Raw genomic sequence first — 20,531 nt, 5'->3', positions numbered from 1 at the left:
CCCTACCCAACCTTTCGGACACCAGCTACCGGCTGGGCGCCCTATCCAGCCTCCGGCACCGCATCTCCCGGCTGGGCCTCCTACCTCTGGCAAGTTACACACCCCCGCCACTAAAGACAAGAAGACGAAGCCCTATCGCTATCTCTACTGCCCAGAGAAGTGTACCGAGATCAGCGGGAACATCGACGACTGACCGGCGTGATCTGCCAGTAACGTACTTGCCCAAAGATAACATGACCTCCAATTCAACAAGCACGATATTTGCGCTATGTACTAAACTACTTATGATCATTAACCGAAATAGTAATATTTTCCACGTACCCATTGTTAACAAAATAATTAACCCACACACAACATTTACTGTATACTAAAGGCGCAAAACATATAAAGAATTTAACAGTCATCACAGATTTAAAGAAAAGAACGAATCTGCAATACTACAAACTGGTAAAACATTGTAGTGATGATTTAACTACATTCTGTTTTATACAATGATGTCAAGAATTGTTTTACTGACGAAAGGGCACTGGTAGTCGAGACTTTGTCTTTGTCTCATACCTTAATGACGTACTGTAATATTGATATTTCTTGGCCACATGTTAACCATTAGACATGACAGCGAACCACAAAGGAATGGTACTAATAAAAGCTTTGATTAAACTCATTCTGACATTCAGTAGTATACATAAGACAAACATAATCACTCACTCATGTACATATAGCTCTCCACAATATCAAGCAAAATGTCAACCCTTTGCAGTTCGTTTTGTTTCAAGGAAACCTGCTTCATATGTCGTATATCTGAATGGTTGATATTGATATGACATTGAACATTTCTAAATCTTTAGAAGGATTTTCACCTCGACAAGGCGTAAAGGCACCACACTACAGCTGCCAAACAGTTATGAATGCGTCGTTGACAGTGAAGATGCTAACATTAACACACTGAAAAATAATAGTCTCTGAAAGACGCTTGCTCACATGCCAATGGGTGTTGCACCTGGGAACCGTCTGCTGTACAATAGAGACGTCTTACGTTCAAAACGTTCCGTAGTTCGTAAGCTTCTAGTGAATCAAGTGCCAAATGGGATTGGAGGAACCTAGTTAGCGGTGATAAACTGGATGAGTGCTTGAATACCCAGTAAGTGAGGATAGATGTACTCTTTCTTACCATTAGCGGTATGAAGTGTAACAGAAGTGTGCTTCACCGGGGAGATAATCATATAAATGTGCCGCAGACGTGACCTGACTGTACAAGTACAGTACAGCAGGGCTTTACCGGGGATTCCACTAAAGCCGTGCTGTGGAGTTCCCAGGTGGAAACCTTCCACTAGCTGATGACAAAATAATTAGAAATACATTTAATAACTGTTCAAGGTGGAAGACATGGAATCCCACCGTTAAGCCAGGCTATAGGGATGAAACCGCGGCATCTGTCATTTTTGTCACGGCTCATTAATCTTCAGAAAGTTATAACGTCAGTTTTTTGCAAATAAACATGATGAATGATCTTGTGCACTGCGTACGGGGAGACAGCAATCATCAGAGAGGTGGGTGATTCCATGCGGAATCCAAGCCTGAGTACTCCAAACCAACCGGGAAACGCTTCAACAGGTCATCAAGCAAAAGCAATATGGAACTCACGCACTGTTGTGGCTCCAGGGTATCTAAACGTCAGATAGACATGAAAGCTCCAAGAAACAACATTACTACAAATGCCTCTTGGTAAGAAAATGCATTATCATTATCGGCTGGTGGCGGTGTTTGAAGGTATCCGTCCACACAGAGATGGCAGATAAAGTATAAATGGGGGATTCGTAACTATCTAGATAAGAAGGATCAGAAGTGGTGATAATTCCTGACCATACACGGTCCTTCGGGGGCATAAATCACACTGGTAAAAGCGAATCTTTTTTTCGTCAGAAATGCTTTTCACAGGTTTGTATCACCTCTGACGTGTTTCCATAGTTTATATAAACTATTTTGGAAGTAAGGAAGAGGCGTCAGGCAAAGTTTGCCCCATGTCTATGCTCATACACAGAAACAGCTGAATAATTCAGCTATGGTGGGTAAATAATTCAACAAGGGCAGACCTTTGAGCCCTTTTTGCAGAGTTCCTTCACATTGAATCCTGACCGAGTCAGACAGTTAAGTACCAGATCGCGTGTCGGCAGACCTCGTGCCTGTCCGGGAGTCGTAAGTAGAGCCAGCATCAAACTGGTCCATGTATGCATCATTAAGAAGGGCAAGGCGTCCACTCATATATTTCAAATCCGTAAGGATTATGTTCACAGCAGGCATACGAAATCATTAGGTTTGCTGGACATCTACCTTTATGAGCAAATCCATCAATCAATTGCAGTATGACAGCCATAAGAATGACACTTCTGCATTGAGGGAATGTCGAAGTACTTTTTGTTTCAGACAGACGTGTTTCTTTGTCTTTGACCTCTCCCGAACTGTCACCTTTTCAGCAGCGTGAGGAACAACTCTGACATTTGTTACCAGACATGCAAATAGACTGTCTGTCAGGAGTGATTATGATGACAGTCAGCAAGCTAATAACAACGGTTCTCTGTACATTGGTATAGTTCACTAACAATTTTCATAGTACCCTGGAATCCAAACCTATTATAGCTTCCAATCTTCATTGCGGGACTGACACGTCCGGAGAGCGATGTGGAGAGAAGAGTTAGGAGATCGCCTAAGGACGTACTTTAGAATAGAAGAAAAGTGACACACTGAAAAGTGAATCTATCTGCATAATGTGATGTTAACCATTCAAAGGTACCAGAGAAAAGGTTCAAATATATTTTCAATGACAAAACACAACATCGATTTTGTTACCGTTATTTGTTACTGTTATCATGCCAAACGTTCAATAGATACACAACAGGTAGCGGAGAGCCATTGCAGCCGACCACAGACGACAAAACCGAGCTTACACAACAAACGCTTGAAGGGGTGTTTCCTAATAACTGAGATGCGGTTTCCTTTGTATAACGTACCAAATAGTGACGCGCATATCTGATCCAATTAACGTTAGACACTGTCGAGGTCTCTCAAGGGATCATGTGGTATGCTGAGATAGAGATGGACTCTTTTGTTTGTTAGGGAATGAGAATATTCATTGCAACATTTTCCATTCTCCTGAATACACCTAGTAGCATCGTATTTAAAAACAGTATCCTCAGATAATGATTCTGTAATTGGATTATGGCATATTCCGGTAGATATCACTGTAGTCATATATCACGAGAAGGGCTTATGCCTTTTTAAACTCTTCACTGCCAGGCATACTATGTGCGACTAATGGGTGCTTGCAATGTCATTTGCCAAGAAGGTTATGTTTTTGGTAGCGTTTATATGTATCTGGATGAACTGGATGGATTTATTTTCTTGATATCTGGCATGTGGGTAGGTCTTGGTACATCTTTAATTAGCGCTAGCAGGAGCGTGATACCACAATTTGAGCAAAAAAAATCATCAAGTGTGATGGAGAAGGACCCCCTCTACCAAAATATCAGGTCAAACCTTTTCTGTATGATGGGTTGAACGAAATCATTTCTTTCAGGCCCTGGCTCCTGTACTATAAGACCTCAATTACAAATCATGAGACTTTGGGCCCCCTAGCGGCTCGTTACGGAACTGTAACGGAACGTCCGGTTTTGATATCTCGTACATGCTATGGTCAAAATTTCTGAGTGGTAGATACCTCTTGTTGGTACACTGCAATTCCGACTGTGTTTGTGTCCTCCAAACTTGTACTGTTCAGTAATATTTTTAAACCTTTGCTGTAAGAAGCAACAGAAAAACTGATATCTAAGAGATGCTGTGGTCCCAGACATGCCTTCCATGTGATCCAGCTACTTCGGAGTAATTGGTAGATGATATGCTACAAAATCCAACTTGGTACAAACGGGCTGTAATACAAATATGTTGGCCGAATTAAGTCACAGTGATTTTACCTTGTCTTACAGTTGTAACAGCCGGTGCATTCATTCTAGTTAACAATTCAAGAATCATAATTACGCTGTCAATAGAACGTATTGGAAATCACTGCAGCTAGGGTGAAACTGGGTCAGCAAATCCATCGTACTTATTGAACTATTTAGTATCCCCTGCTGTATTTGTTGGAAGTGGGATGGACGTCGGGTTGGTATTGAAGACAGTACTGCACGATCAAATCTGAGATGCTTTCACTGCACTGATGATAAATAATGGTGAAATAAGTAGTTGTAATTCTGATACAGGACCAGGGATGAAGGTATAAAACTTTTGATATATCACAAAGGTCAAATGGACGTACTGCAACAAAATATCCGGGAGGGCAGATGTCACCGTCATGCAAGAAATCTCGTAGATCAAGGCGACCGGGGAGAAACTGCATCTGGAGAACTGTCCGATATGTCGCTGCTCGTTGTAAAGATTCGGACCCTTCAGAGGTTTTTCCTAACGCGTGAAGGTCACTGGGTCATCTTATCGGCACTGTCCATGTAGGAGGCATATCGAGCAACAGACTCGCCCGTCAGCAGTGACATTTCTGACACAACAAGACGAACTGCATCCCAACTCCTGTGAACTTTCTTCTGTGAGGGAATCCAACGTCTATTCCCCCACCATTATTTGCCTTTGTTCAGTTACATTGTGACGTGGAATTTTCCTCATAGACAGCGGTACACAAAGTACAAAAATAAAAACACATTGATAAACACTCCAGTGCCTGTTGATGTACTGTACATGTTGTCAAGGTACTGGTAGCCATTCGCTCATTTCCAATGATACTTCTTACGTAGTCGGACTGCCTGAATGATTTTATCTTCCTCTATGATAGGAGATTACGATAGAGACTGCCTGGCATTGATGTAAATGGTTCTCCTGTTGTGATAGCTAAACTTGTGATCAACCATAGCACACATGATAGCACGTAAATGCGTAACGCCAGATGCCGTCAACTTTGCCAACGTGCTGCGTGTTGTTGTTCACCTTGTACTTGTAGTGCCTAGTGGCACATAGGGCAGCAAAGTTTCCTTGCTGTTTCTGTAGCAAGGTATATTTTTACAGGAAGGGGTTGCTAGCCCTTCTCATTTAACGTGCTCGAGGCACCTCCTCAAACACGGAACCCCATTCTACGTCCATTCCGAAAGACGAGTGCAGCCTTAACCGAGATGCCCTTCCCAGGATTGAACCTGGGTCACCCAGTTAACATCTAATCGGAACCAGGAGCTCAACTTTGAGGCTGCCAGTTGAGCTACAGATACATCCCCAACGCGCTGCTTAGTCACATTATTAATGTGCAAACGTTAAGCCCCTGTCACACTTGTGCGTATAAACCATTCCGTGTGAGTTCCGTGTTAAATTTTAACAATACGCAGTTGTACGCTCAAAATATCAATTTTTTTCCAGTTATGCGCGGCGCACATATAGCGTGTGAATAACGAATTCAACGCATCCAATGCGTTTGAGACACGTGTAATTTGCATATGAAGTGCGCAATACTCTTATCGTTGCAGCGAATAGCTGCGCATCAGGTGCGTGTGCTGAGCGCATTCCGAATGCCCACAACGACTGCCGGCCGCATGCCTGGCGCATGCCTGGCGCACTTCCGACGACTTTTCCTTTTATTACAAGTTCAGATTCGACTACAAGAACAACATGGGGCGCCGGCCGAAACGTGGCTCTTCCACCCGCGCTAGCCGTGGCCGTGGCCGTGGCTCGTCTAATTCTGGACCACCCGTTGAGGCGTGTAGCACCCCTGATGCTGTAGTTGACCGTGATGGCTGTGTTGGCCATGGTACTGAAGACAGTCCCCCGGCCCCATCAGGCGAAGCTGTCCAGTCTCACTCCCCTGGTCACGAACCTGCAAACGAGGGTGGTGAGAAGGAGCAGACCTCCGGGTCACCATCACCTCAGATCTCGTCTGCTGCCCTCCAAAAGCCACGAGCAAAGAAGACCAGCTACTCCCTAACGTTAGATGCTGAGGTAGAAAAGGCTTTGGTGGAATGGGTCAAGTATAAAGTGTTGTGTGGTATTCGCCAAGCAAACTTCATGGATGCGTACGTGTTTCCAGAAGATGATATGGTGAAGAGTCAACGCCAGCTTCAAGCCTGGTTCCAGGGGGTAGTCTCATGAAGGTATCTTCCTTAGAGAGTCTCCTTCCCACTCTCGCCAGCAACTCATCATACATGGCAGGGGGCATCTCATGAAGTTTTGGAAGGCCCTCGTGTCTTCGTTTCGTAGCTCCACCATTAATTGGTGATAGATCCCAAACTGTTGTCTTCTCTCTATCCACGGCCGGACCCAGACGGTCCTTTGGCGTGCTCTTCTCCTTCTCTTTCTTTGACGAAGGAGATGGAGTTGTAGGTTGACGATTTCAAACTGGTGTTGGATGACAGCAAGCATGAGGTGTCGCCGGTTATGGCCTGGATCTGCGCTGCCATGTTCGGAAGGTCTATCAACCCTGGAGTCAGAGGTGCCCTCGTATTTATACCAAATCTGGAATATGCCCTGGATGTTCGTCGAGCACGCTATGTGAACGATATCCGTTAGCTATCTGTGCGTTTGTCATACGCTACTGGTACGTGCAATGCGCTGCCCGATCGCAGGACGAACGACACCAATTCGTGACGTATATTCTTATTCGCTATACGGTCGATCATCATGCGTTGTATCTGCGCTGCAAGTGCGCGATGTGGTCGCTGCGCAGAGATCGTGCCGCAAGAGAAGCGTATTACGGCGATCGGAGCGCAAACACAAAGCGCGCTCGTACCTTACTCGACCGATGTCGGACGTGTGAACTGCGTTCTTATAACGTCTGAGCTGCGTCCCAGCGTTCGCACGAAAGTTTTGGGTAGTTTCAAAAATATCAGGCGTACTGGGCCGTGCCTTGCGTGTGCCTGCGTGCCTAAAACTATCACAAAACGATTGAGAAACGCATTAGGTGCGTATTGGGCGCACGCCGGCGTATGACAAAAATGTTAACACGCAACTCACACGCCCATGTTATACGCACAAGTGTGACAACGCCGCGACGGTAATGGACAGAGAATGGGATCGGAGCACGTCAGTTTATTAATCTTCATTTTATGGTCCATAAAAAGTCATGAAACATTGAAGGGATTTATATGATAGATCAAAACGGTACATCAGTATCCTGATTTCGTTATTGCCTAGTAGATATTGCATCTTAGCATTATGAGGTAACATTATGAAATGATGAACAGTCTCTCAAGGCCTCGATTTGTCATTTAACAAAACAGCTCAATCGGTTGATTTTTGTAGGAATTCAGTTTGGCAGTATTGGAAGCTGGGAGGGTCATATATGGTAGTTATTTCTTTTGTTTTTACTTTACCCGAAGGAGAGAGATTGGAAGTTCTACGTGCCAACTACTAAGTATCTAATACTAGCTGAGAAAATAACAAGATTTAGCCTTCAAGTACCAGAGTTATCTTCTCAGGATTGATGTGTTAAAAAATGTGTTCTATCACAGGGTGGAACTCGTTGCCACCAAGAACATTAGGGGCATACTCGTGAGATAGTTTAGACAATGCTTGCAGCTAGCTGTGTACAGGTTAGGTGTGACAGGTCGTTCAGTGTAACATAACAAGCTGCCTCCACGCCGCGTGCTGGCGAAGTTGGTGTGTTACATCGAATGGCTATACAGATACAAATGCAGTAGCCATGTCTGTTCCATTAAGAGCAAATGTCTGTAAGGATCAAACAATGGTGGCAGGGGTCAAAAAATCGATTCGGCTCATATTTTGCACAGTGATAGTACTTGGCCCACTATCCCTCAAAATAGCTTTCTTTTTGCTCATCACCGATTGTTGCCATGGCAACGGGCCAAACAAGTTTTGGGGCCATTTTCCCTGATTTGGGTATGTCAAAAACATGAAAATTGGCTCAATTTAGGACATGATTACGAGCAGATGCTTGAATTTAACGGGAAAACAAAAACTGGGCTAACAAGAGCAACTATTCAGCTTTATAAGAATAGCTTTGAAGTTTTCAGAAATTCAAGTTGAAGTGCTTGGGCAACCTCAAAACAATACAGTGTTTGTGGCTTGTGAAAAAAGGTAATTTTGTCCCAACTTTGAAACGCTGTAAGTCCAAAAGTGGTGTTTTGTTTTGCTTCAAATTTACATCATATATACATCCAAGTTGTAGCTACCATGTATCTGTTTTCAAATTTTGGTATCTTTTTTGGTTGTCACGTAACTGTCCTCAGAAGTAGGTCATTTTTTAGGTTTGACGAAAAATATGATATTTGGCCATATTTCAAGCCCAATATATGGCAAAGAAAAGAAGTGATCTGGTTTAAATTCATGTCAAAGGTAACCCTATGCGCGTTCTATCAAATGAATGGTTGCAAAGGTTGGTGTCTTGTATCGTTGCTGTGTACTTGTCCCTAAAAGTAGGCCATATTTTCGACATATGCGGAAATCAACATTTTTGGCTAACTTTGAAGCCCTGAAGATGTCAAAGTAGGATGTTTTTTCGATTCAATCTTTAATCAGAGGTACCCCTATGTATTGCCTATCAAATGAATGGTTGCAAAGGTTGGTGTCTTGTATCGTTGCCGTGTACTTGTCCCTAAAAGTAGACCATATTTTTGGCATGTGTGGAAATTGATATTTTGGGCTATGTTTGAAGCTCTGAAAATGTCAAAGTGGGATGTTTTTTTCAACTCAATCTTTTTCAGAAGTATCAGAAGTACCCCTGTGTATTGTCTTTCAAATGAATGGTTTCAAAGGTTGGTGTCTTGTTTTGTTGCCATGGACTTGTCCCTAAAAGTAGGCCATATTTTGGGCATGTGTGGAAATTGATATTTTGGGCTATGATTGAAGCTCTGAAGATGTCAAAGTGGGATGTTTTTTTCAATTAAATCTTTTATCAGAAGTACCCCTGTGTATTGTCTACCAAATGAATGCCTGCAAAGGTTGGTGTCTTGTTTTGTTGCCGTGTACTTGTCCCTAAAAGTAGGCCATATTTTCGACATATGCGTAAATCAACATTTTTGGCTAACTTTGAAGCCCTGAAGATGTCAAAGTAGGATGTTTTTTTCAATTCAATCTTTTATCAGAAGTACCCCTGTGTATTGTCTATCAAATGAATGGTTGCAAAGGTTGGTGTCTTGCTTCGTTGTAGTGTACTTGTCCTTAAAAGGAGGCCATCTTTTGGGCATGTGTGGAAATTGATATTTTGGGCTATGTTTGAAGCTCTATAATGTCAAAGTAGGATGTTTTTTTTTTCAATTCAATCCTTTATCAGAAGTACCCCTGTGTATTTTCTATAAAATTAATGCCTGCAAAGGTTGGTGTTATGTTTTGTTGTCGTAGAATTGTCCCTTAGAGTAGGCCATACTTGGCATATATACAGAAACTAGCACTTTTTGGCTAACTTTGTAGCCCTGTCAAAATAAGATATGTTTTCAATTCCATCACCAGAAGTACCCCTGTGTATTGTCTATCATATGAATAGTTTCAAAAGGTTGGTATATTGTCTCGTTGCAGTGTACTTGTCCCTGAACGCACATTTAGGTCATATTTCGGAAATAAGCGATTCAAAGGAAGCAAAATCAAAACATATATATGTACACACATATATATATATTCCTTGAATGTGTAAACAATGTCCATATCTTTTAATGCAGTAGCATGTTTTTGTTACAAGTTTCTCCCTCTGCACACAAAGATGAGGGAAGATCCACTACACTCTGCGAGCTGGGTAAAATACTTATGTGATCCTCACTAGGAGAGAAATGATAAATATTTTTCACTGTCGAATTTTGTAATGGTTAGTAAAATTCACTGCATCAACGTTACATGTTGTGTCTCTTACGAGCACAGACAGACAGAACCAAACTTCGCCTCTTCTGACCTACATACTGGAGTTCTCAAGTTTCTCAGCCTAGGGCACGATGATAAGGGGAGATCCGCTATACTCTAGTAGGTATGGGGTAAAATCAGTAAAACTCTTAGGTAATACTTTTTGAAAGACAATACATAGTATAACTTCTCCAAGAACTTGGGTTTAGAAATTACTGCATGTTAATTTCCAAATATGTCGAAAATATGACCTACTTTTAGGGACAAGTACACAGCAACGAAACAAGACACCAACATTTGCAGGCATTCATTTGATGGACAATACACAGGGGTACATTTGATAAAAGATTGAATTGAAAAAAAAAACATCCTACTTTGACATCTTCAGGGCTTCAAAGTTAGCCAAAAATGTTGATTTACGCATATGTCGAAAATATGGCCTACTTTTAGGGACAAGTACACGGCAACAAAACAAGACACCAACCTTTGCAGGCATTCATTTGGTAGACAATACACAGGGGTACTTCTGATAAAAGATTTAATTGAAAAAACATCCCACTTTGACATCTTCAGAGCTTCAATCATAGCCCAAAATATCAATTTCCACACATGCCCAAAATATGGCCTACTTTTAGGGACAAGTCCATGGCAACAAAACAAGACACCAACCTTTGAAACCATTCATTTGAAAGACAATACACAGGGGTACTTCTGATACTTCTGAAAAAGATTGAGTTGAAAAAAACATCCCACTTTGACATTTTCAGAGCTTCAAACATAGCCCAAAATATCAATTTCCACACATGCCAAAAATATGGTCTACTTTTAGGGACAAGTACACGGCAACGATACAAGACACCAACCTTTGCAACCATTCATTTGATAGGCATTACATAGGGGTACCTCTGATTAAAGATTGAATCGAAAAAACATCCTACTTTGACATCTTCAGGGCTTCAAAGTTAGCCAAAAATGTTGATTTCCGCATATGTCGAAAATATGGCCTACTTTTAGGGACAAGTACACAGCAACGATACAAGACACCAACCTTTGTAACCATTCATTTGATAGAACACGCATAGGGTTACCTTTGACATGAATTTAAACCAGATCACTTCTTTTCTTTGCCATATATTGGGCTTGAAATATGGCCAAATATCATATTTTTCGTCAAACCTAAAAAATGACCTACTTCTGAGGACAGTTACGTGACAACCAAAAAAGATACCAAAATTTGAAAACAGATACATGGTAGCTACAACTTGGATGTATATATGATGTAAATTTGAAGCAAAACAAAACACCACTTTTGGACTTACAGCGTTTCAAAGTTGGGACAAAATTACCTTTTTTCACAAGCCACAAACACTGTATTGTTTTGAGGTTGCCCAAGCACTTCAACTTGAATTTCTGAAAACTTCAAAGCTATTCTTATAAAGCTGAATAGTTGCTCTTGTTAGCCCAGTTTTTGTTTTCCCGTTAAATTCAAGCATCTGCTCGTAATCATGTCCTAAATTGAGCCAATTTTCATGTTTTTGACATACCCAAATCAGTGAAAATGGCCCCAAAACTTGTTTGGCCCGTTGCCATGGCAACAATCGGTGTTGAGCAAAAAGAAAGCTATTTTGAGGGATAGTGGGCCAAGTACTATCACTGTGCAAAATATGAGCCGAATCGATATTTTGACCCCTGCCACCATTGTTTGATCCTTACAGACATTTGCTCTTAAGTCTTCCCGCGCAGAAAATGAATAATTTGTATTTGTCAGCGCAGAAATTGAAGATCAGTAACCAACATCCACAGGCAGCTGTCTAGCGCAACGTTCTGTCAATGTTTTATTTATCTTGCGGCTTTCGTGATGGGCTTCGCACGTGCTTGGGAAAGGTGCCTCCCGGCCCCGTCAACAGGTACATGCTTCATCGGTAATGAGCAACACGCTATCACCTATTAGCTATCGCACTCAAGGCAATGGTCATAGTAAGCTTTACTCGGTAAATGACGTTCTATGTGTCCGTAAGCGACTTGCTGCAGGTAATAGAGGGAGACGGTATCAGTACATCACTTTGTAAAGCGCTGAGTTGGAAATCTGCCAAAGCTATTAGGCTTGTCTGTACATACGCGGCGATTTCGTCCGGGACGAATGATAGACTGTCCATGACGTCACCTGTGGAACCACCATGATGGAAACGTTAACTTGATAAACTTGACGCCGAAGTGAGCCCAGGCGCCTGGTACTCATCTGGGAAGATTTGCTATCAAATAAAACACGTCAAATGCTTAGAACATTTATTTTGATTGAAACAGACTCTACTAAGGTACAAGAATAGGGATTTACAGGTCCGATGTGTGAAATTTGACAAACCCAGAATAGAGTTGCACATCTAGCTGCGATAGAAATGCTGCTAACGGATGGAAATAAGTTTTTGGCACTTTTCTCCTTGCAACGGAAGTTAATTTACTTAAATTCTGTTTTGGTCTATTCTATCGACATGTTTTCAATATTTCCCTACTTACCTCCCCCGTGTGGCCAATCACTACAGCGGAATCGCATCAGAACGCCAAAATACGCAGTGATAAAAGCCCGCCTTGGGTAACCAGATTGGACACAGGTGACTTATCCATCACGCCTATTGTTCTTAATAGAACAGAACGCAAATCTTACAGGTGAATTTTGAAAGCTGATGATTAGTTTTGTTCAGGAACCAAAAGACTCGTAAGCATCGCTAACTACTACTATCAATAGAGATTTAAGTGGGCGATTGTCCCCTGGAGAAAAGGCATTAGTGATTTTAGTGGGCGATTGTTCCGCCCAATGTATTGTTCCCTTGGCAAACTCTTCGTAAGGTTAAAAGACGTCTGGCTACTTTTCTGGAACGGTCCTGCATTTTGTAGGAGTATACGTAGTTAGAATAATCAACATCATTTGCTCGCACGACGACGGTGAAATATTGTCTTTTCTGTGGATCTAGCATCCACCATTGGTATGTCTATGTTTCGCGCTTGGCAATGTTGCCCCTGTGAGTTATCATCCCAACGACTTGTGGGTTATTAAAACTTTTATATCAGCTGATAGATATGATCGGTAATAACACCACATCAACAGAATATAGTCGGGTTTTGTAGTTCAATTGATATTGAAGCGCATAATTCTGTTATCAGTCTTAGTGCTCGCCCAAGTGTAATGTGGGCATATATTCATAAACGAGGCAGGTTGATAGGCCACTGGGTAGGTCAATGAACCCCCTGCAGCTTCATTGTATCATGATTTTATCTCCTAGGGTAAAAAGAAACACCTGGGATGCCCCTGTAGCTCAAATGGTAGCGGCCTCACAGTTGAGCTAACTGGTTACAGTTATTTGAGACCCCGTTTCAATCCTGAGAAGGGCATCTCGGTTGGGGCTGCACCCGTCTTTCGGAAGGGACGTAAAATGGGGATCTCGTGTTCGAAGTGGTACTTGGAGCACGTTTAAGTAGAAGGGCTAGGGCTAGCAACCCCTTTCTGTAAAACTGTATCCTAAACTTGCTGCCCTATGTGCCATTAGGTACTACAAGGGTCTAAACGAACGAACAAAAACAGAAGTATATCTGACTGTGACTCATGATGTACTACTCTAGTGCGAGTCATAGTCCCCCCCCCCCCGTCTCCTTATCTTATTTTCAGATACACATCCCGCGGTTGAACAGCCAGATCCTTGTATTGACAAAATCAACATCTTCATCCAAGAGCCAGAATCAATGACCCAAATACATGTTTGCATCACTGATGGCATCTCCGAGATACGAAAAATCAAACAGGATCCGATGGCAACGATTTCAAAAGAACGCCAGTAAAACTTCTGAGTCTGGACGAGTGTCTCTCCGCAATCGTACTATTTGTGCGATCGCATTGTAACAGTGCACTCGGTTGAACCATCTTTACGTTTACGGACCGATGTCGATTGCCCTTCAGCGAATTCCAATGCAGGCGTAAGACCAAAACCGAATTCTCGTTTTGCTGTCTTATCATTGAAGATATCCTTCAGCGCAGCATTATGGGAAGATTTTCGCCCAAAGGCAAGATATGAATGATTACGCTATGTGTGCGTTCCACACAAACAACATTTTCCATTACAGACATATCTAGAGATATTGATCCACCAATATGACATTCTAATATCAGCCTTCAGACGTTCGAGAGATGCATTTATTAAATTCTATATAGCCGGAAATGTCTTTGGATTATAGGAATTTTTGGAAGTTTTTGCAGATTCATGTCTACAACCCAGTTTGCCTTAGTGGAGCGTACTACCAGGTAAACGGATTTGGAACATGATGGAAGCGGTAAAATTGCTTTCCAGCATAAACTTGATCAACGTTAGTTCATGCAGCTGGAATGTTTAAGATACAATAGTCGCTGTCACAGTGTAAACGACCTCACTGTTAACAGCAATCGTACCGTAGACACCAGTAGTATTCTGTCGTGGGAATTTAACCTTAATCATGAGTACAATATGCGTTCACTGCAAAAATAGCAAGTAGAAAACCTCTATTTTAGTGTGTTTTATAGAAATGTATTTTCTTCTTGGCATCATGTCTAACGGTATGTTTTCTGTGTGTGTATCTAAGCACTTGGTTTGATCTTCATTTCGGTCCGCTTGATCCTATAGGCCACGGTAGCCCAGTAGATCCTGTTGTTGAAGTTCCCGTCGCTCCTAAAAAAGCAACAAGAAAAATCAATAGATGACGAAACAATAACCAATAGCGCGATTGCCAATTTTGTTGAATCAGGTGTTAAAATTGATAAAAATAATTGTGAGAAGCCTGTGTGAATTACACAACTGTACCACACAAGTACTGTACTTCGAGAGATAGCTTAGACTAGCTATAGCCTATACATTAAGACTAGCCTTGTTGCATCAACGAAGCCGATGCACTACAAAGCCCGCGGGTTACATAAATTACTCCAGAAAAATTTCTAGCTTTATCATGTTGCAACCATTACCCTGACAAGTCGTCAATCTTTCCTGAATTGAAATTACACTGGAAGTAATTTCTCTCACCCGAACGAAAGGAAATTTAGTCCAATTTGTTTTCGTGTTCATTAAGCTATTTCTTACCTTTCCTTTCCATAATCTACCGAAATGTATTATCATCGCTGTCGGGATTTGGGTCTCATTTCCTGTGGATCATTTCCCCTGGGTCTTAACGTTAAAGAGTATACCGTTTCCTGTTCATTTTCCGACGGAAGAAGCAATTACGGGAAGACTTCGTCATTATCATCATATCGCATGTTTCACGTCATTTCGGTGATACCATCTCTTCCAGCAATCTTTTTATGTCCGGTTTGAAGATACGATGACTAGATAAAAATAAACATTCCCAAGTAATATAGCAGGACTTCAAAGAATTGCCTGCATTTTTGCATGTTATACATTATACGTGGTGAAATGACGTGGCTCTTTTCCCCACATTATATCCTTACTTTAACGTTCCTTCATCCAATATCTTTTTCTGAAAACACGAGGCATTTTGAAATTGCTGTCGTTGTTGTTAGTGTTGTTGGAAACGGCATCGCCGTGGCCTTTACCTTTCGTAGTAGATGCCATTGAGGTTGGAGTATCCGCACATCTGGTTAAACCACCAGCCCCCGCCCCGGTAGTTGGCGCAGCTCGCCGCGTTGTCGTAGTTCCTGGTGCTGAACGGCTGGTTGTTACTGTTGTATCTATAAATCAGAGCAATACTCCGGATAAATTCATGAGAATAATCCGGATAAATTCAAATTAATGATCCGACTACTTCGCGCAATGGAATGACAGCCAAGGTACTCTGTAATGTCTCCAATTGAAAAATTAATCGTTTACGATTAAAACTGATTAAGCACCGACAATCTTTGACATACAGTTGTTGCCATGCCTCGCGGCAGCTGACTCACAATGGCGTCTGAAGAGTTGAAACTGAAAGAATAGCTGCTGCCGGGGCAAAGGGAAGCTCGCAAGGAAAGCACCTCAACAAAATGACTTTAACTTGCACCAGTAGACTTGCCTTACTCTAGGGAGTGACTGTCAACTACTGTTATATCTACTCGGGCGTACAAAAAGCAGCAAAAAATCTTAAGATGAGAGGTCTTTTAGTAACACACAGATGATTATATAGGCCTGTGTAACATATGCCAACACATTGGCAGAAACGATCGTACAATATATCGTTCACTTTCCTTTAATTGGATAACCACCACGTCACAGGGGAAATGCTATTCTCTAATGTACTGATAATTCTGTTAATGTAGATCCAGAGAGAAAGGTTTTCGTCGTAAGCTCAAAGCAATATTGACGTGATGATCTCACTCAGGACAACGGGGTAATTGCTCGCAGAGGTAAACGCCATTAGATCATGAAACAAGTGTCAAAAGTAGTTTATTTGCATTATTTAGCGAGACAAAATGGCGGCACCAACCTGTCGCCGGAAATGACGTCACCGACAGTGCCCTTGTACCCTTCCACCTGTAGTTTGTACCTCTGCATGTCGGAGCCGACCTTGAACGAGCTGTACTCGGCGTACGCCATGTTGTCGTCCCAGTCGTATAGTTCGATCCGTAACGCATACCTGTTAAAAGTTTTTGTTGTTGTCAGGTTTCTTTTTTATGCGACTACAAATCCACCGTGTTTGAATTGATCTAGCTATTGAATGTATTGATATATTGTACAGTTGAATTGTCAGGAAGAGACTACTAAAGCAAGTGAACCAATGCTTCTTTGTACTGAATCAAAAATAATTCTATATCTTTATACTTGTGATGGACACGTTGATGACCATTTCACAAGTTATTCATACTCAAGGGTGTTGGCACATCTTATTCGAACAAGGCAACTATGAAGTAAACTACTTGATCATGAGTGCGACTATCCGGATAAAGATTACCTGTTAGCTGTGGTGAAGGAGTGAAGGTGCTTCAGACCCAGCCAGAACTCCGTGTCGACGTACCCAAACCCCTGCACGTACTCCGTCCAGTTCCGGTTAAAGTTCACCTCTCCGTTCAACCTGCACAAAACAGGATATTTTTTTACCAGGTAATCAATGTTTTGTCCGTGCAGGGACATAGAATAAGAAACAAACAAATTGATCGATCAACTAACTCACCAACATGACCACGAAGAAACAAACACAAGAAAATAAACAAACTGACAACCAATCAGCTGAAGGGCATCCAACCATCTACCAGACAAATAAACTATCCAACTGATATTCGGTCTACCAATTGGTCTCTCTATCTATAGCATATCTACCATATGCCCACCTCCTAATAACGAAACTCTTTATACACAACCAATCAAGTGTTTTATTCACACCAACCTTCGCGACCGTCTGTCACCTTCCTCAGGGCGACCACATCTATGAGCAACGACGCCTAACGTTAGCTGCAGTGCAAACTGAACCAGTCAGAATTGCCCTGGGGAAGGTGACAAATTGTCATCGAAACGTTGGTGTTAATAAAACACTTGGTTGTGTACAAACCTCCTCTGCACGACAGTCCACCCGCCGCCCTCCGTCTCCTGATCACACCACACCATCGTCTGTGTGGTTTCCCCCGGAGGGTTGATAATGTACGGTCCCGACTTTCTGCGGCCGCTCTTATACACTTGTAAACAGTCTGGACGTGGGCGGGATGGAAAAAAATGGATGTTAGATAGATGACCAGACGTTTGATGATATAACGTTTTAATCATTTCATATGACTTTTCCTTTTATGTTTTCTCTTCTATTCAACGTGCTAGCAATCTAGTCATTCAAATACAAACTTGTATACGCGAATGGGCCCTTTTAAAGGAACAATACCAACCTTTATTTCGAGTTTGGGCAATGGCATCTGGAGGAGGCCGTGATCTGGGTTTAGGTTTCGCCTGAAGTTGGTTGGACTCTTCTCCCTCCTCAGTGGGGGAGGCGATCACCCCAGGGTTACACTTCTCCTGCAGCTGCTTCTCCAACGTCTCCATGCGCGCCGCCTGGCGAGCTATCACCTAAGTACAGGAGAACACCTGATTCTGACTTTATAACCCATCGTTTGCCACAGCACATTTCAGCTGTATACATCAAGAAGTTTCCGTAGAGTACATGCAATTGGAAAAATCTTGATTCATCAGTTAACAGCTTCATTATGAAAAGATTCGTTTGTAAGAATGTATAGTACCGTTTGGCTTACCTCAGCCATACTGTCGAAGCGGTTGAGCAAGGTGATCGCTGATGTGCTATAGTTCAGCAGAATCTTCTGCATTGTCGACCTCTCGCCCTCCAACCTGGCAATCTCCTCCGCCTGGGACCTGACCTCCTCCCGCAGCTGCGCCACCTCCGCCGTCTCCTGTTCACCGGCTGGAGTCGTGTAGGCCTTCGGGGCGACACACACGATCTGCCCAGCGGGAATGCTGTACACTCCCCCGGCCTCGTCCCCGCTCTTGTCTGGGCAGAGACATTTTTGGCTCCGACTGCCCGTGATCAAGGAGGCTGTAAGCAGAAGGAACGCCGCCAACTTCATCCTTGCCAAGTCTATGGAGACATAACAAAAAGAGGTTGTGCCAATGCTGGACAGCGTGTGTCCTGGTCATGGTAGTCTACAGTTTTCCTACACCTGATTAAAAATCTCCAGCTACCATAAAGCATGCACTAGTCGGTTGCCTCAATAAGCGACACATATTACATAAAAGTTCATCCGAGTTTGTGAAGGGTACCGAAGAAAAACTAAACTTTAGACTCACTAACTAACGTTATATATGAGGGAAATGGACTTGCTAGACTTTCAGCTGCATTTTCAAATAGAAAAGACCGCCGCTACAGGATTTCAGGCACATCGCTTCATCATGAATCGCGTCAGCAGGTCATCTTCTTTTTGTCATCAATCTGTTCAAAAGACCGGTTACATTTGAACTGTCAGTGCACACCGTGAATGCAAATCAAGTTTGTCGTGTAGCAACTTTCATTTGTACTGCCAAATCAACAACACCACGTTGTATAACGACCACTCACTGGGTCCTGGCATCATGTTCACAGGGGTGTAATCTGGAATCAATTGAACAAGTGACTTGTGTCGTGGTCCAAACCCAGAGTGGCAATCTTCAACGTTTTCGTCTGATTTAATCAGTTCTGAGGAACTCATCGAGACGCGGGGAAGGAGACAAGTAACGTTTTCTGAGAAATGAGTTACACAAATATGTCTTCCTTTATAATCGCTACATTGCTTGTCTAGTAGATGGAAATGTCTCTAGATATGTTAGACAAATGGCCGATTGCGCTCTATTAAACGTGTTTTTTTTTCCATATGAACGGCCCTGTGCCTAATCGTAGGCTTGTTTAATATCAATAAAGTGCAAATACACTGTTCCCTTTCTTTCAACGCAAGAAGAGGCACTGGAATATCGTAAGCATCTTAAGTCTGAGTCTCATAGCTGGTATCATATATCTCCAATTTCTCCACGAGGAGACCGCCATGTCGACGAAAGGAGAAATATAGAACGGTCTTCTTGCGTGATACAACACCACTCCAGACGGACAAAATACATATTACATTGCCGTAAGTGTAAACAACGTACAACGTACGTTCTAAGATGATATATATGCACAGAAAAAGGAGAAAATCATCTTACCTCCGTAAACCAGGGATCGCTGCAGTGTAGTGGAAATAGAAATGGCAAGCTGCCCAGGCAGAGTTCAGTGAGTTGGCCTGAAATTAAAATCTGTCTTGATCTGGTCCAGATTTTTGTCCGGAGTGGCACTATTTTCCTGACTCAGCAGGGCGGACTGTACCAACAAGTCACGATTAACAACTGTTGAATGGCTCTCCTCCAGCAGTGACTTATGTGCAATTTTACACCCCTCCCGTTTCGTGTGATTCCAACCCTACAGAACATTACACGTCAAGTCCAATCTCCGCCCATGACGTCTGCTTGGCAAAACATTCACGCCAGGTGGCCCACGTGCATTTTCACATGTCCCATCACGAAACAGATTTCTCTATATCAGCGTATGTTCATTATCTCCATGAAAAAAGGAGATAGAGTTTTGAGTGTGTCTGTTTGTCTGTCTGTCTGTTTGTCTGTCAAGTTGTGTTTCCGCACCACTCCAGTCAGCATAACTCAAGAGCCTCTTGATGGATAACAATGATATTTGGTATGTGGGCGGGTGTTATGAAGCCCAAATTCGAGGTCGATTTTGGGCCCCCTGGTATGTGACCTTGGTACTGCAGCAGAACTGCAATTTTTGTATCTTTTGACCTGGAAGTGCTGTGGTCTTGATTTTTGGGTGGCAGATAGCTTGTGATGTAATGAAGAAGTGGCGTAGGTTTTGGGCCCCCTAGAAGCTTCCTCTGGAACTGCAGGGGCGGTTTTGTGAAAATCTTCTAAGGAGAATAACTGAACAAAGGAACAACGGATTTCCATGATATTTAGTATGCAGGTACCTTAGATAGAGATATACACAATGAAGTGCAAATTATGCTAATTGGGACTTAATTTGCAAGCTAATGAGGAAAATCTATATTTGCAGTGTTTTCCATTATCAGACTCAAATACACGTAACGTATGTAGTTTATGAAAGGGGATCATCAACAGATACCAATTATGCAAATAAATTCATAATTTGCATAATTAATGCAAAACAGCATAATTCATCTATTAGTAATTGGAAAATTATAGGACTGTCAATATTGCAACATGTGTAAGTATAATGTAACAAATACA

The 20,531-nt window shown here is 42.3% G+C and overlaps 1 protein-coding gene across 1 annotated transcript; it reads right to left on the bottom strand.

Moving 5' to 3' along the window:
• Positions 1–13,993: 13,993 nt before the first annotated feature.
• On the bottom strand, positions 13,994–20,142 carry LOC136435232 (microfibril-associated glycoprotein 4-like). The gene is made up of 8 exons (XM_066428536.1): positions 19,440–20,142; positions 18,005–18,345; positions 17,645–17,822; positions 17,320–17,455; positions 16,726–16,845; positions 16,261–16,410; positions 15,395–15,529; positions 13,994–14,519 (listed from the first exon to the last, which is right to left on the bottom strand). The coding sequence occupies exons 2-8, from the start codon at positions 18,332–18,334 to the stop codon at positions 14,429–14,431; spliced, it is 1,140 nt and encodes a 379-aa protein (XP_066284633.1). The 5' UTR covers positions 18,335–18,345; positions 19,440–20,142; the 3' UTR covers positions 13,994–14,428.
• Between the last annotated feature and the right edge of the window lie 389 nt (positions 20,143–20,531).

The sequence above is a fragment of the Branchiostoma lanceolatum genome, chromosome 5 (genome assembly GCF_035083965.1).
Source record: "Branchiostoma lanceolatum isolate klBraLanc5 chromosome 5, klBraLanc5.hap2, whole genome shotgun sequence".
NCBI classification, from domain to species: domain Eukaryota; kingdom Metazoa; phylum Chordata; class Leptocardii; order Amphioxiformes; family Branchiostomatidae; genus Branchiostoma; species Branchiostoma lanceolatum.
This window is presented reverse-complemented; position numbering and strand designations above follow the sequence as displayed.

What these genes read in the sequence shown, in the direction of transcription:
- LOC136435232 (XM_066428536.1), bottom strand. Translation starts at nt 18,334, where the DNA reads ATGAAGTTGGCGGCGTTCCTTCTGCTTACAGCCTCCTTGATCACGGGC. An exon ending in GCTTCGACAGTATGGCTGAG is followed by an intron (nt 17,823 to 18,004) that starts GTAAGCCAAACG and finishes TCCTGTACTTAG; the next exon opens with GTGATAGCTCGCCAGGCGGC. An exon ending in TCCTTCACCACAGCTAACAG is followed by an intron (nt 16,411 to 16,725) that starts GTAATCTTTATC and finishes AACTTTTAACAG; the next exon opens with GTATGCGTTACGGATCGAAC.